Source organism: Oryza sativa, chromosome 10 (assembly GCF_034140825.1).
Source record: "Oryza sativa Japonica Group chromosome 10, ASM3414082v1".
Classification (NCBI taxonomy): Eukaryota; Viridiplantae; Streptophyta; class Magnoliopsida; order Poales; family Poaceae; genus Oryza; species Oryza sativa.
In genome coordinates, this window is record NC_089044.1 from 7,170,334 (window position 1) to 7,185,796 (window position 15,463).

At 42.7% G+C, this 15,463-nt stretch overlaps 1 protein-coding gene across 5 annotated transcripts; it reads right to left on the minus strand.

Annotated features, from left to right (window-relative positions):
• Window positions 1-1,378: 1,378 nt before the first annotated feature.
• Window positions 1,379-9,621, minus strand: LOC4348258 (cysteine-rich receptor-like protein kinase 44). 5 transcript variants are annotated; one of them, XM_015757545.3, is made up of 9 exons: window positions 9,167-9,621; window positions 8,460-8,517; window positions 7,779-7,917; window positions 7,172-7,436; window positions 6,809-7,043; window positions 6,533-6,683; window positions 6,130-6,414; window positions 5,370-5,747; window positions 1,379-2,830 (listed from the first exon to the last, which is right to left on the minus strand). In XM_015757545.3, exons 3-9 carry the CDS (start codon window positions 7,875-7,877, stop codon window positions 1,856-1,858), a joined length of 2,388 nt encoding a protein of 795 aa, XP_015613031.1. In that variant the 5' UTR covers window positions 7,878-7,917; window positions 8,460-8,517; window positions 9,167-9,621; the 3' UTR covers window positions 1,379-1,855. The 5 variants fall into 5 exon arrangements, with proteins under 5 accessions (XP_015613031.1, XP_015613030.1, XP_025876765.1 ...); XM_015757544.3 differs by lacking the exon at window positions 9,167-9,621 and adding an exon at window positions 8,616-8,731; XM_026020980.2 differs by having other exon boundaries at window positions 6,553-6,683; window positions 8,460-9,621.
• Window positions 9,622-15,463: the final 5,842 nt, after the last annotated feature.

Consider the following 15,463-nt stretch of genomic DNA (forward strand, 5'->3'; position numbering starts at 1 on the left):
AAGACTATGAAGTTTGCAATATTTTTTTTTTTTAGGAACCGACGACAGGAGTTTCTCCTGCCGGAATTTATAGAAGAAAAGAATTGGCCTAGTTAATAAGGGAAACCGGTCCCGAAAACCAAACAAGCACGGTTAATTAAACGGAAAACCAGCAAAAACCTATACAGAAAAGGAAAAGAAACAACTAAAGAGACCTCACAAAAGTCATCGTTTTGATTGTTCAGTATTATTAATTGCATGTCGTTACCTTTACCTTTAGCTATGTGGAATTTCACATTAAAGTACAATATCTCAGGTATGGTGCTTTTTGTCAAGCACAAGTCGGGCACACATACATCATACTCACGCCCAAAAGGGTAAAAACGGTCACGGAAATTCCCGATGGACCGGACGTCGTTTCCATTTAAGGGGTACCATTTCTGACCATACCCTTTTTGACTATTTTGAAATTTTGCTTTTTCTAATTTCTTTCTGCATCATATTAACGTCGATATTAAGTAGTTTAAATGATAAATATGGTCAATTCCAGCCGATCGAGCATCGTTTCCAAAGAGATATTGCCGATTCCGACCGTTTCCGATCGTTTTGGCCAATCATACCCACCTAAGCACTGAGTCGTCTAAATTTCTCAGGTATGAGCTGAGCTTCACACCTATACGTAAATATGTCAATAAGGAAAACTGTAAACATGAGATACGCTTGTGAAACGTATCTTTTGATACCATTTGAATTATTTCCGGACATGTTATCAGCAAATTATTCCCAATCATAAAACCAAACATCCTCAAACTGTCATAAAACCAAACATCCTCAAACTGAGGAAATAATTTGCTGATAACATGTCTGGAAATAATTCAAATGGTATCAAAAGGAAACGATAAAATTTTGAGCTTTCTCTAATATTTGATATAAATCAGGTGAAACTGATCTGCTCCACACCTTGGATTCGAATGCCACATAGATGCCCCAGGTGGCAAAGGAGCCATCGACACAGCTGAGATAACACTAAACGCAGTCAAATATGTTAGTATGGTGGTGTAATCATATATTACTAGCCCTAGTTCGAAAGCAAAAAACTTTTGCAAAATCATGTACAATCTACAAATTGAAATTTCCTGCTGCAAAATGGACTTCACTCAAAGAAGAGAGTCAATTTTTACTCCCGCTTCTTAAAAGATTTTTAATATATGACGTTGATTTTTTAAGATGCGATCATTCATCTTAAAAAAATATATGTAATTATCACTTATTGTTAAAACTTCTATAAGAATGACTTATACTTTTATATGTTTGCGCAAAATTTTTAAATAATACGATTGATTAAATATGTCTAAAAATCAAGGGCATTGCATATTAAAAAGTGCGTGATAGGCAGTAGTAATACTTAATGTGGCTCTTTACTAAAAAGATACTACCAAATAGACAGTACGAATAATTACGTGATGAAACACAACCCTCAAGCCCACTACCAGAGAAGAATCAACATAAACTTGCCCTGTCATCTGTAAACAGAGTAGCAACAAGCTGCTTCCGAAAGGCATATTAAAAAAAAAAAAACTCGAATATTAGGAAATAACCTAATATCAAATAATTAGAAGGGGTGAGGCTTTGAACCCAGGTCGTCTAGCCCACCACCTTGTGGAGATAGCAGGAAGACCCCTGAGCATTTCTCGAAAGGCATATACAATGCAGAATGACGAGTGGCCTCGTGTGCCACCACATAGGAGCCGAGACGCCACCTCAATTGAGAGCATACCCTCGTAAAGACACGGGAGCCTCGACTTGAAAACCTAGCACACAGCGCCAGCATACGGAGTCACCACCTGGGTAAACTTTTTCATGGTCATCAAAGCCACTATGCGTGGAGAATGGTATCTTCAGCAGTGGCTTTAGCCTGTCTGGCATATTTTCTCTCCTGATACCATTCCATGAGACTACTTTGCAATGTAAATGAACTGGTTCCTCGAGTAATTCTTCCTGGTTCCTCTTTTCGATAAGAATTCCGCAGGCGGATACTGATAGTGGAATTGCTCTCGATTTTATACATGTCAAGAGAAACCCCAGGAGGTAGAACATGACCTCTGTAACAGAGAAAGTATTTCTCAGCTTTAATCTGCGACCTTTTTTTAATTTTCTTCCAGATTTCTTCTGCAGTATCAAACATGCTAACCAACGTGGTCAATGTCCTCCCTTCCCATGATTTTATGAAGATCTGGACATTCGGATGCAACAACAGAACAGTATTATTCTTTACATTCTGCTCTTTGAGTGTTTCTGTGTCCATAAGCTCAATATCCACACTAGGATTGGTCCACATAAGTAGTTGTGTACATGCTGGAAAACCCAACAATGCTTCAATCATTACCTTGACATCGGCGACAGTATACCAGCTCTCGACATCAAGCCTTACAGTTCTTCTGTTGCTAATGTTGACAAAGATACGGAGCTTCTCAAACGGGCATATCAAAACATGAAGTATCTGATCATCTGATAGACCAAAATGACTTAAAATCTGGCGATCATCAAGCTGTCGACCTGCATACATCAGCATTTGGTTATCCTGAAGAATCCCTTCCTTCCGTTCAATCTCCACCTTGACATCAGCAACAGAGTTGGAGTTCTTCACAATGAGTTTAATGGTCTTTGCAATCGATGGGATCTTGACATATATACGCATCCCATCAATTACGTAGTCGTCACGGGAAGAGTTTTTCATGATACTTAAACCAGAAAGCTTATTGTCATGATGGCTATTGCCAATCCCCTCTGTGGTACCACATATAGGCTTGTTCTCATCAAGGGCTCCTGTTTTCCGGATGTTCACATAAATCTGGACATAAGCAGAAATAGGAAGTATTCACAAGCTGTTAGAAATATGGGAACGCATCTTATGTACACAAGCTTACTATATGTTCTCTTGTTAGAAACACATACAGTTTGCAACTAAAAGCATCAAGAAAACAACCAAAGTTGTGTATAGACAAGAGCGATATGATAAGCATCACATGCAAACTTCAGTTAAAACACTTCATGAGATATTATTTAAACATTTGAACTTATCATCATTGGTGATTTGGACATGTGATCAACGGTTTGTTTGATGTGTATCCTAATGAATAAATGGATTATAAACTGATCACAGCAGGCGTGGGAGTAAGCTAATGGGAAAATTGAAATCATGTCCATACACGAGAAAAGTAAGTATCAACTTCATGTCAAAAAATAGATTTTCCATGTGGGAGTGCCCCACTATCAGCATCATGCAAGGATAACTGAGGCTACCTGTCATTAGCATTGGACCAAGAGGGCCTGTCATGGCCATTGGCCCAAGAAGGCCAAACATATGAGCATTGGGCCAAGAGGTCGAAGCCCTAGCTAGGGAACAGTACCCTCATCTTACAGTCTTATGGTAGCTTGGTTGGTTCGTCTCTCAACCTAAGTCTCTCTCTCATCCCTAGCAGCCATCGCCGCGCAGCTATGTTTCCTGGTGGTGTTATCCCTATGAACCCTAGCTCCTAGCACCCACCATGGGTGTACCAACATTTTACTACGTACACCACATAAGACTGGCGCAAGGTTAACTTATTGTTTATGTACTATTTCCTATGAGCCATATCTCCTTACTAGAACTGTTGTTTGACTCAGCTTATTATACTAATGTAAAGGACAGAAATGTATGCTCGGTTCAGCAATCTAATAGAATTCTAGCCCAGTCAGACCATCTCCTGAGCTTACCTAACATCCCAATTTCTAGTGTTGGTTACATTGGCTAATTGAAAAACTTAGTCTGGATTCCAAGAACTTGTACATTTTTTATGGATTGTTTTTCATGTTCATTTTGATTTTTCAGGTTCTATTTCAATTTCTTTGCATGTATTCCCCTTAATACCTCATCAGCCCACCCAGCTGGCCCTTTTCACCCTGCCACACTGCTCAGCCCAGCTTGCCAGTCCGCACGTTGTCGCAGCTGCTGCGGACGGCCAGGGATCAAAATGACCGGCTATGTGACCAAAGTGGCAAAACTATTCAGGATATCCTTGTATCTTGTGTTTTGTTTTGCCAAGTTTGGATTATACTCCTCTCGAAGTTGGGGTTGGCTGGTGCTGTACCTTGACTTTCGGCAGCTCGATTTTCAGGATGGCAGTGCACAGTTATCAAGGGAATTCCAAAGGAGTTGTGCAAAGGACTGAACTCTTTGATTATCCTAGCAGCTTGGAAGATTTGGAAGCACTGCAATGATTATGTTTTCAATGGTGCTACTCCAAGTGTTTCAGTGGTTTCAAAGACAGTGCAAAGTGAGAAGTTTATGGTGCTAAACAGAGCTCGTGCCCAGCTTCATAGTAGGTCGCTTACCCAGGGTGGCTAGTCCTTCCTCTTTTTTTTTTTTTTTATGTTTGTTGCCGTGCATCACCTTCAGGTGATAAATATGTGGATGTGTTCTTAGGGGTGGATCAGTTTTGATCCCTCCTTATTGTCTTTGGTCTTTCTTTCTTCTTAATGAAATTAAGCACAGTCCTCCTGCGTTTTTGAGAAGAAAAAATAAGTTGTCTGTTGATCTCTCCTCCATTCCGTGCCCCTCATCACCCACATCAAACGGCATTTTTGGTCCCTGACATCAAAATAGCTCTGGTAGCTGATGCTCTCTTGCACACTCTCTGGGCCATCCCAAAAATAGATTTCATTACACCATGGGATCTAATACCTAGCTACTTTGCATGCCAACTGGTAAAAGAACACGCAGCTCACAGGCCACACATAGCATACTGATTTTTCAAGTCACTGGCCTCATGTGATGTGGCATAGAAAAATTCCACGACCCACTTAAGTTAGGTACATTTTGGCAAAACGGTAACCTATTTAACACATCTAATATCTAGACAAGTTTGGCCTCCTACAGTGCAATTTACTCTATTACATGGCATAAACATGAGGTCTTATTCTGTCATTCCTCATATATATGTCTCGGTACTCTGTTGAATCATGACAGACCATTTTAAACTTCAGGTTGGCAAAGTCATGTATAGTGTTCTTTTTAAAGACGATCCTATATTGGTACCAAACTGAATCCTTGACTGGCTAAGCAATGGCTTTGGAGAAGCGCAAGCATAGAATGGCACACCACAGGCATCATGCTAGTAGTATTGGAATTAACTCCTTACTTGCGATGATAGTTCACTATTCCATTTGATGTGCGTATATTTTATGTCAATCAATATGGGTATGCCCACCAATTCTGACTAAAGGAGTACTGGCCATCGAAACACAGAAGAATTCTGGACAATAATCGAGCTCCCAATATTGTTGCAGCTCTAAAATACAGGATATTTGAAATAGGAAGAGAACTATCATTGCTTACAGAGAGTACTTACCTTTGACATAATCTTATCAGGCCCTTTCAAGACTAGCTTCCCCTTTTGTTTGCAGGACAAGTCTTTAGCAATATCAATCAGATCATCGCTCACTACCACACTTTGAACAAGTATCCTGTCCATCAACTGCATGTTTGGTGATACCCCTTGTTGTGCTTGCATTCTTACACTAATATTGCACGTGAACTGTGGAGATATAAGACCACTGCATGGCTCAATGCGGTATATATTCAATTTTTGTGCGTTGATCTTATAAGCAACGTAGTGGTGTGTCTTGTTTTTTAGCAGCATTGAGCATGAAAACTCCTCTTGTGCCTTCATGGGGAACCAAAGCTCAAGGGGGTTGACACTCAGTATCTCCTTCATGTTGGAGTCAACCTGTGAGCAGATTAGGATTCTGGATTTTAGTCGAAAGCAGGATAGTAGGAGATATGTGTGCACATACAAAATTACTACAAAGAGTATAGCATATAACATTAATTACGAAACATTTACTACCACCATCCACAATTTGTGGATGCAGGTAGTAAAACTTAGTTATTACAACTAGAAAGAGGAAATTCTGTTGTACCTACAAAGCAGTGCTAATTTGAGGATTTGATTCAAAAGATTTCATGTCATGCAAGAAAATCGTTAAGAAAAAGAATAAATACAACTATTACTTAGGCTTGCATGGTTGATCAAAGAATCAGCAAATGCAACCTAACAAAAGAATCTAAAAATAAAAGAAGTGAGTACCCTGTTGTTTGCACAACTGTACCTGGTGCGCTGGTAATCCTATCACATTGCTTTCTTTATCAACCACTGAACTGGTAAAGCGACCATTTGAAACATTCGGAAGAAGCATGGATGCCATTGCTTCAGCCTTCTTACATTCCCATGGAAGCATATTGACAATTTTTCTTGCAGGAGGTCGTCTTTTAGGATCTATCTCCACACAATTCAGCCCAATTTTAAAACATGAATGAACTTGTTGGAGGCTATGTGTATCCAGCAATGGATACCTTGATGTTATTTTCGACATCCTTGACCATTTGTTACGTACCTATATGTGATCACAATTGTTCACAATTATTATGTATCAAAATAACCATACAGCACATAATTGTCTAAGTCTAAACAACCTAAAACTGTGTCAAAATTGTTAAGGAAAAAACACATACGCTATGAATAAACCGCTGACCAGAAAGATCGACACTGCTTTGGTGGTTTTTTTCTCCTGTCACAATTTCTAGGATTAGAATACCCAGACTATATATGTCTGACTTAGTTGAGATTTCTCCTTTATGACAATACTCTGGTGCCATATACCCTCTGCATGACAATAAGAATAGTTCACTTTTAAGCATTCCAAGAAAAGAGCAAGTTCTACTTAAATTATAAAAGGAAAGAAAAAGCAATAAGCATCTAAACACCGAAAAGGATATTCAATAGCTTACATTGATCCTGTAACCATTGTAGTGCATGTTCGTGTTTGTTCTTCACCAAAAAGCCTTGAGAGACCAAAATCAGCAATTTTCGGCAGCAAGTTATCATCCAGTAGTATATTGCTTGGCTTCAGATCCAAATGAATAATAGGCTTATTTTCCAATTCCTCATGTAAGTAACATAAACCCTGGCATATTCCTTTTATAATTGCATAACGGTCATGCCATTCAAGCACATGAGATTGATCTGCAGAGGAAAGGGAAGAAAGAGTGAAAGCTCCGATATTTTATGAACAGAGTGGTTAACAGAAACAAAGGCCAAACAATGTGACATTAGCAATACAAGAAAAGAAGGGGTGAATAGAGAAGGTGTACCATAAACTAACTTGTCAAGGCTTCCATTTGCCATATACTCGTAGCAGAGCAACCTTTCTTGCACTTCAGCACAAATATTTTTTTTCTGGTACTCATCATATATCACTTTCTCTTGTCTTTCATCACAGTAGCCAATTAATTGTACTATGTTCTGGTGCTTAAGTCCCATGAGATGATGAACCTCATTATTAAATTGTCTGTCCTGTATTCCTGGCATGACCTGAAGCCTCTTGACCGCTATGGGTTTCCCATTTGCAAGAATTCCCTGTTAAACTTCTTTTCTTAATGTAGATTTGGATTTTCAAATATCCAAATAAGAAAGATCTGACATTGACCTTTGACGTGTGCCATCAGTTCATACAGAATGTGGTGGTATTCATATATAGTTTTGCAGTATATATTTTTACCATAAGTTTTGTAGATAAACAACAGCTATATTCCAATTCGACTACAGCAACATATAGATTGGAGTTCGACAGTCGCAATGGTTATCTGACACGAACGAAAATAATCAAACAGAATTTTAGCGCTTTCTTTCATCTAATAGTTAAGTATTGGCTTCAAATAGTTAGGTTACTCTCTCAAATGGAAAAGTGCTAGACCATACCTTGTAGACCACTCCAAACCCACCTTTACCAAGTTCCCGCCCTGGAGAAAACTGGTCTGTGATGTCTTTGAGGTGTTGTAGTTTCATCCGCCAGGCCATTTTTCCTTTTGCATACAACAGGTAAACAATTCTCTTTACCCTACGAAGGAATTGATGACTTGATGTAAATATAAAAGTAAAAAGGTTGTTTAGAAAACGGAAAGGAACTGTAAACATAGGTAATCAGAGAAGATGCTGCATAGAAGAAATTGAGTATAAAAATGCACAATAATAGAGCCAATGAGAGAACCATGCAAAATATTAGATCTTGGTGTTCAAGGCTTTCCTAGGGAACAGCCTCATGTATATACCTCTGTAAATCCATCCCACCCCCCTCCCCCTCCCCTCTATCTCTGTCTTACTTCTCTCTTCCTTATGTCTCCTTATAACCTCTATTCTTGTAAAATCTATGTAAACTTCATTTCTATCAATGAAATAACTATAAGGTAGGGCATGCTCTACCTTCTTGCGTCAAAAGAAAATGCACAATAACTAGATCTGCTATGTTCATATGGAATTCATTTACAAAGCATGTGCTGAGGATTCGCAACAGTAACTATGCTAAGCAATCAGTATGACATAATTCTATATTCTATTCAAAACAAATTGATTTGGATGAAATTTTAGGATCTCTGAAAATACCTTTTCAACTTGCAAACAGTTTCCCCCTTTTTACTGTTCTTTTGTGTTGTACGCTCAGCTGTCAAAGCATCTTTAAGTTAGAACGTTTTCTGTTCCTAGATTTCTATATAACAAAAAAAAAGCATTTTCCAATTATAATAGGTGTTGGATGTATACCATAGCACAAATCACTATTTATTTAAGCGGGCCAGCTGCAAAGGACAATTACAACATAGAAATCTCATTCCAAAATTAATGTTCTTCCAAGAGCACTAGCACAATCACATTCCCGATGCAGACATGGCGTGCAGTGGAGATTTGTCGATAGTAGTGCAATCAATCCTGTTCATTCTTATTCCCAATTTTCATCAAGTCATCTGATGAAGGAGAGAAGCTACAAGGATGAAGTCTGGCCAAACTGGGTACAGACAGAAATCTTGTAGCTTTTGGCAGATTGGTATGTATGTCTATAACAATGAACTCAACTACTTAATTTGACATCTGGAGAAGGCTAATGGATGATCAAACAATCAAACAGTTGATAAATTTTACAACTATAGCTATAAAGGAATTAACTTCCCAGTGATGACAAAACACAAAAACAGATAGTGAGCCATATCTGTACCAACATTAAAATCGATATATTTAGTGCCCATATAGTACTCGGAATCTCACAAGCATTTCCCCAAACAGTTGGTGAGCACAGACAAATGAACTCATAATCTCACCAAACAATGATCAGGGATCTTAGCTGGCTTTCGGCGAGTGCGGCCGCATACCCCCGACAACCCCATGGCCTCATCTACCTGTGCCCCCATGAACGCGGTGTTGGCGGCGGGCTTGTGCCGTGTTAGGCTGCAGTGGGCGTCGATCTGGAGGTGAGATGGGAGAGAGAGGAAGAAGGAGCACGAATCACCGGCATAGCCACGTATGGCACCAAGTTGCTACTCAGGCAGTAGGGAATCAGGTACAAGCTAACAATGGAATCAGTAACTCGGGCAGCCGGGCAAGTCTCCGGCGACGATGGAGGGGATCAGGGCCAGAGCTCGCTGATGGCAAGGGGGAGAGATCGAGGCCCCATTTCGTCGGCGGCAAGAGAGGTGCGAAGGAAGCTCGACGCCGGTGGCGAGGACGAAGGGACGCCGGCGAGCTAGTTGAGATCAATGCGACTAATACGATATACGGAGTATAATCCAATTCTTACTAACCGTTTATATTATGAGGCAATAGTATTTTAGAATCGTTTTTAATTTTCGAACCAAAAATTGCCAAATTATTTCATTGGACTAATGGGCTTATTACAAAACATACACAAAAGCATTAAATTCGCGAATTGAGAAAACAAAAATAAGGACGATGGTGAACACAGGAGTGGAGAGAATCGAAAAATATGAACAACTTATCACTTGCCTGATGCACAAATGCTGCTCCTGAATCCCAAATGAGAGTAGGAGATGCTGATCCCAAATCGCAAATGATAGTAGGGTATGTCTTGGAAGCTACCAGCTACTAGGTGATCACTGATCAGAGTATTATCATTATACTCAATTCGAGCCAACTAACTGATCATTAATTTGTTATATTCTGGGTATTTTTCACATTCCTCGTGGTCAATAATATAGTGATAATCATTGCTATTGTTCGGCCCATCACATAGAAGTGTGACTCGTGCCTCTCTAGTGTATTGTATATAGCGGCTGAGACTGAAATTTCCATGTTCCCAGCACTTGTCCAGTTTTCACGTGATATGTTATCTTATCCCCACAAAATTATATTTGTTCTTCCAAATAGAATTATATATCAAGGCAGACTGACAGACCATACAGTTCGAACGGTTGACATTCTCCATCAAGAAAATCCGAGCTAAGAATTAGGAGAGATCACAGATCAGGACTGGTCCCAGCTGATCAATGAACGTTTTGTGAATGAATAGTTGCAACCCACTAGCAGCAATTATCTCCATATTTTGTCACGCCATAGGTATACTCTAGACAATGGATTAATTTTTAGTGCTAGATCTTCATATGTTTAACAGGCCAGCAGAATGGCAGATTTACCTCCGGGCATGAGTGGGTGACTGCCCGGGCTTTGTTCATGATCACTATGTTATAGTATAGTGATTTTTTACATATATATTCACTTTGTTTTATATTACAAGAGGCTTTAATTTTCTTCCTAATCAAACTCCTTTTTAACCTAGTTTATAGAAAAATTAGAACCATCTACAATACCAAATTACTTTCATTAAATCTAACATTGAATATATTTTGGTGTAGCATGTTTATTTTGTGTTACAAATGTTGTTATGTTCTTTTTATAAATTTAGTCAAAATTAAATAAGTTTAGTTAGAGAAAATTTAAAGCATCTTATAATATAAAATGGATATAATTCTAAAATTCCACATACGCCACTATAAACATTTATGGTGTTATTATGAGGGGGAGAGGAGGTGAGAGAGAGATGGACAAAGGATAAGGAGAGATATTTTGAAGTGTTGAGAGGGAAAAAAAGGACGTAAGTCAGACTTCTAAGCGGATCCTTAAGAGGCCTGTCTACAAAATATATTTTTCACGTGCGGCCCCTTAAGATGTCCACCTACGAAAATAGACTTATTTTTACATGCGGGTATATTGAGAGCTCCGCATGCGAAAATCGAATTTTGCATACTTAAGGAGCTGTATGTAAAAATGCATGTCATTTTTTGCAGATACGATCAGTTACGGTATGTCTGCAACATAAAGAGGGTTTTGTCCAGAAAAATTATTTTTTATAGTGAGCTTTTGCCATTTTCCAAGCAACTGAAGCAAGCAGTATACGTATCTTTAGTTTTCTTTTGCTCTCAAATTGACAATAGTCGGTTTCTTCTCTAAAATTGACAACACTCAGTGGAATATATGTTTAGCTTTCTTTTGCCATTTTGTAAGCAAACATCCTACGACAAAATCTATATAAACGTTCAGCCATCACATGTTCACTGAAAATTGACAGTGCAGCAAATTGCAGCACTCAGTTCTATGAAATCCCTTTCGCCATACTGAATTGACACAATTACAATCTTTGCATTCTCAAATTAACACTGTTGTCGAAACGACCGCATACGTCGAAAGACGTGGTTACTCAACAGTGGTTGGAAAGAAAATGAAGTATATTAGTTTTTTGGGATATTTCTTTCTTCGGTGCCCTATTACATGGTCCTAGGGGGCTATTTATAGCCCCATTACAGATTCTTACTACTAGGGTTTAGGTTATCCTGAGAAATTTACATGGTTGCCCTTATGAAAGGGACATTTACAGGGTTACATAGTGTCAAGGAGGCTTATGGGCCCATGATGGGCCGTCGGGCGATCGCCGGCCCTATAGCCCCTAAGCTTGATGGGCCGGAATGGCTTCTTCGGCCCTTGCGGGGGCGAACTAGACATGGCGAAGCCGTCCTTCTTCGAGCTGGATGCCAGGGCGAACTGGCCATGGCGAAGTCGTCCTTCTTCGGCAGGTACTCACGCGACCCTTCGCCTTGCATCATCCTTGGTTCATAGCCTTCGCCACGGGTTTCGGCAGATTTGGTCGAAGGGCCTCATGCCATCCGCCAACAAGCCCCTCAAAGGCAAGGGTGAGAGTGGAGCTTCGGCCGAGACCGTGCAAACCATGTGGTATGGTATGTGGCGCCCCCTTTCGACCGATGCTCCTGCCGAAACCTACACTGTTCCTGCAAATAAAATATTCTTACTTTTACCGGGCCAAAGGGAACAGTATTGGGCTTTCTTTTGATGGGCCTTTTACTGTGTTGCTCGGATGATGCGAATTTACCGTTTCGCCTACCCCTGCGCCACGTGGCGATTTATGGGTCTTTTACTGTGCTGTTCGGATGATGGGATTTTACCGTTACGCCTACCCTTGCGCCACGTGGCGCCTTATGAGTGGTGGGTAGGCGAAACGTCGGCTTGGTGGGCTATATATTCCCACCCCTTTCCTTTTCACCGCCACACTTGCCACTTTTACTGCGTGCTTTCTCATCTTCTGTCGCGACCGGGAAAATTGCCTTTTCCCGAACGCTAGTGTATTAATCCCCGTCCCAGAAAAAGCCGGGGTACACCACACAAACATGATATAAAAGACACATCTTTATTATATCGATAATATTTACATTATTACAAAGGCACTTAAGGCCTGACAATCAAAAATAAACAGCAGCGGACTAGCGGGCCTACGGCTCCATCTTCACAGGCGCTCAACTGGGGTATAAGCCAGGACTCCACCTAAGACATCTTCTCCAAAGCTTCTCTTACTGAAGAGGGGAAAGATTGAGCAAGAATGAGTACAACCACAGTACTCAGCAAGCCACACCGGAGATGCATAATTAATGCAAGGGAGTACAAGGGGATAATAATATAGGGGTTAAGTTTTGCAGTAAACAGCATTTAAAAGTCACTTAGTTGCCCAAAGCCATTTTATAAAGACGATCCTAGAGCTACACAGTATTATTAATCAAGGCCGTGAACCCACACGAACCTGCCTTAACCCAAGGCCTACGATGATTCAGACCGAACTGGCAACCCGACCCTGGGTCCCAGCTCGTCCCAAGCCAACCCAGGCCAACCATTCCACATTTTAGTAGTTAAGCAAATTTTAAGAATTAAAACACTAACTTGGGTACATTGCTCGGCTTGCCCATAACCGAGGGCGCGGCTATTCGAATAGATTATACTCTGATCAGAGGTGTACATCTTTACCCACAAGACACATGTCACACCCTGCAGTTCTCCTCCTAAGCCAAAAATTGAATTTATAAATGACCCTAAGAAAAATACCGGTGCAAAGCAAGAGTAAACCCTTGAAAATCAATGCAAATAATAATCGGATTTGGCATGTGGAATTTTTTTTGAGTTCTACATGTCGAAACTCACTAACAGGATTTTTAGTGGAATTTTCAGAGCCCTAGAAATAATTGTAACCAATTAAAAATCACCAAAGTGCAATTTTTTTAATTCCAGGAAAAGTTCCTTTTTCTTTTTCTTTTTCTTTTTCTCTCTTTCCTCCTTTCTTTCGGATGGGCCGCCGGCCCATCTCCTCCTTTCCTCCCCCTCCCCTTACTGGGCCGGCCGCAGGCCGAGGCCCAGCCGGCCGCCCGCCTCCCTCCCTCCCGGGGTCGCCGACAGGTGGGACCCACCTGTCGGACCCGTCTCCCACCTCCCGCCTCTCCCGCTCGCGCCGCCGCGCCCGTAACGGCCGTCACGCCCACGCCTCCGCCTTCTCCGGGCCACGTCGGCCACGTCCGCGCGTGCGCCGCGCTCTCCGCGCCCATTCCCCTCTCTCTCCCGCTCGCGCCCGCGCCCGAGATGGCCGGGATTCGAATTTCGAATCCCGCCTCTCTCTCCCTCCCCACTCCCCACGTCGGCCGGCGATTCCCGCCTCTTCCGGCCACGTCCGGCCCTCTCTCCCCTTATTTAAGCTTCACCGCCGCTCCCTCTCACTTTTTCCCCATTGCGCCGACCTCTCCCGAGCTCCCCATCGCTCCCGCGCCGTGCAACCACCCGCCGCCGCCGTTTTTGCTACTTCGGCCGCCGCTAGCCGCCGCTAGGATCGCCGCCGCACCGCGCCGTCATCGCCGTCGGGTTCGCGGGGTCGAGATCTACCTCGGCCGCCCCTTCCCCGTCGAGGTTCGCCGCCGGAACACCCGTCTCCTCGCGCTCCGGTGGGTTTAACCCCTACCGCCGCTTTCGGCCTCGAATGCCGGTCGCCGGGGTCTATCTCCCTCTCTCTAATCCCTCTCTTCTCCTTCCTTAGGGCACGCCGAAGCTCGTCCGCCGGTCGCCGTCGCCTCCCGTGGCCTGCCGTCGCCGTTCGCCATCGTCTTCCTCCGCGCCGGCCACCCTCGGTGAGGCATCTCCTCTCCTCTCCTTCCCCGTTTCCCCGTGCGTCGCCGCCACCCGCGCTCGCCGTCGCTTTGGGTCGTTGCCGCCGTCCGCTGCCGCCGCTTTCGCGTCGCCTCCGCCGCCGGATGCCGTCGCCGGCGACGCGACGCGCACGCACCGCCGCCGCTAGCCCCGGGTCGGCCGATCGGCTTTGATGCCGATCCGAGCCCGGGGGCTGCCGCCGCCGCCGTCCGTCCGATCGGCCCGAGGGCGATCCGGGCCGTCGGTCCCGTGGATCGGCGGTGGATCACCCGCGTGGTCCCGGTCCACGGTAGACCGTCCTCCCCGTGCCGCTGACCGGTGGGCCCCGCATGTCGGCGCCGCGCCACCTGTGCTGACGTCAGCCCTGGAATTTATTGCGCAATAAAGTATTTAAGGATTTTGGTTATAGTAATAAACAGAGTGAATCTTCTAAAATTCATAACTAATTCATCCGAGCTCCGTTTAAGCCCATTCAAGTCTCAGTAAATCAAGAAAAATGTGTAGAATCCATTAAAAATGGTTTTGTTCCCTGTTTCAGTAGTCTTATAGCCTGTTTGCAATGTTTGCTTTGTATGTCGCTAGATTCCGGTTCCTCCGACGCTCCGGTGTACTTCGAGATAGTCGCCGAGGTTCCTCCAGCAGCAGAGCAAGGCAAGTCATGCTTGTCACTTGATCATATTGATCCTATATTGCAAATGTCCTAATGTTTTCTTTCAAATACCGCATATGTTTTGCAATATTACTATGGGATGGTTACCTATTGTTACGGCCATGCTATTTTGATACCATGCTCCTTTGTTAGCTTGGGTTATAACATGATTAGAGTTAGGACTAGGGTTTGCTTAGCCATGCTTAGTTCAACTAGCACACAATGGGGAGATCTCATTTAAAACCTAGACTATAGGTTTATATGATAATGTTGGATTAGTGACACCGCTTTGGTGTTGGTTAATTAAAATGAATCACATGGTGGGCTGTGGGTGCATGGTTTTGCTGGTCGCACCCATGGCAGTTAAGGACCGGTTCGCGGGATGCCCTGGAAGAACTTATCGTACTTACCACAAGCCAGCGTGGGCAACGGCTGGGCTTGTAGTGTAGCTTTCCTCTAGCCGACGCATCCAGGCAAGGGTGGG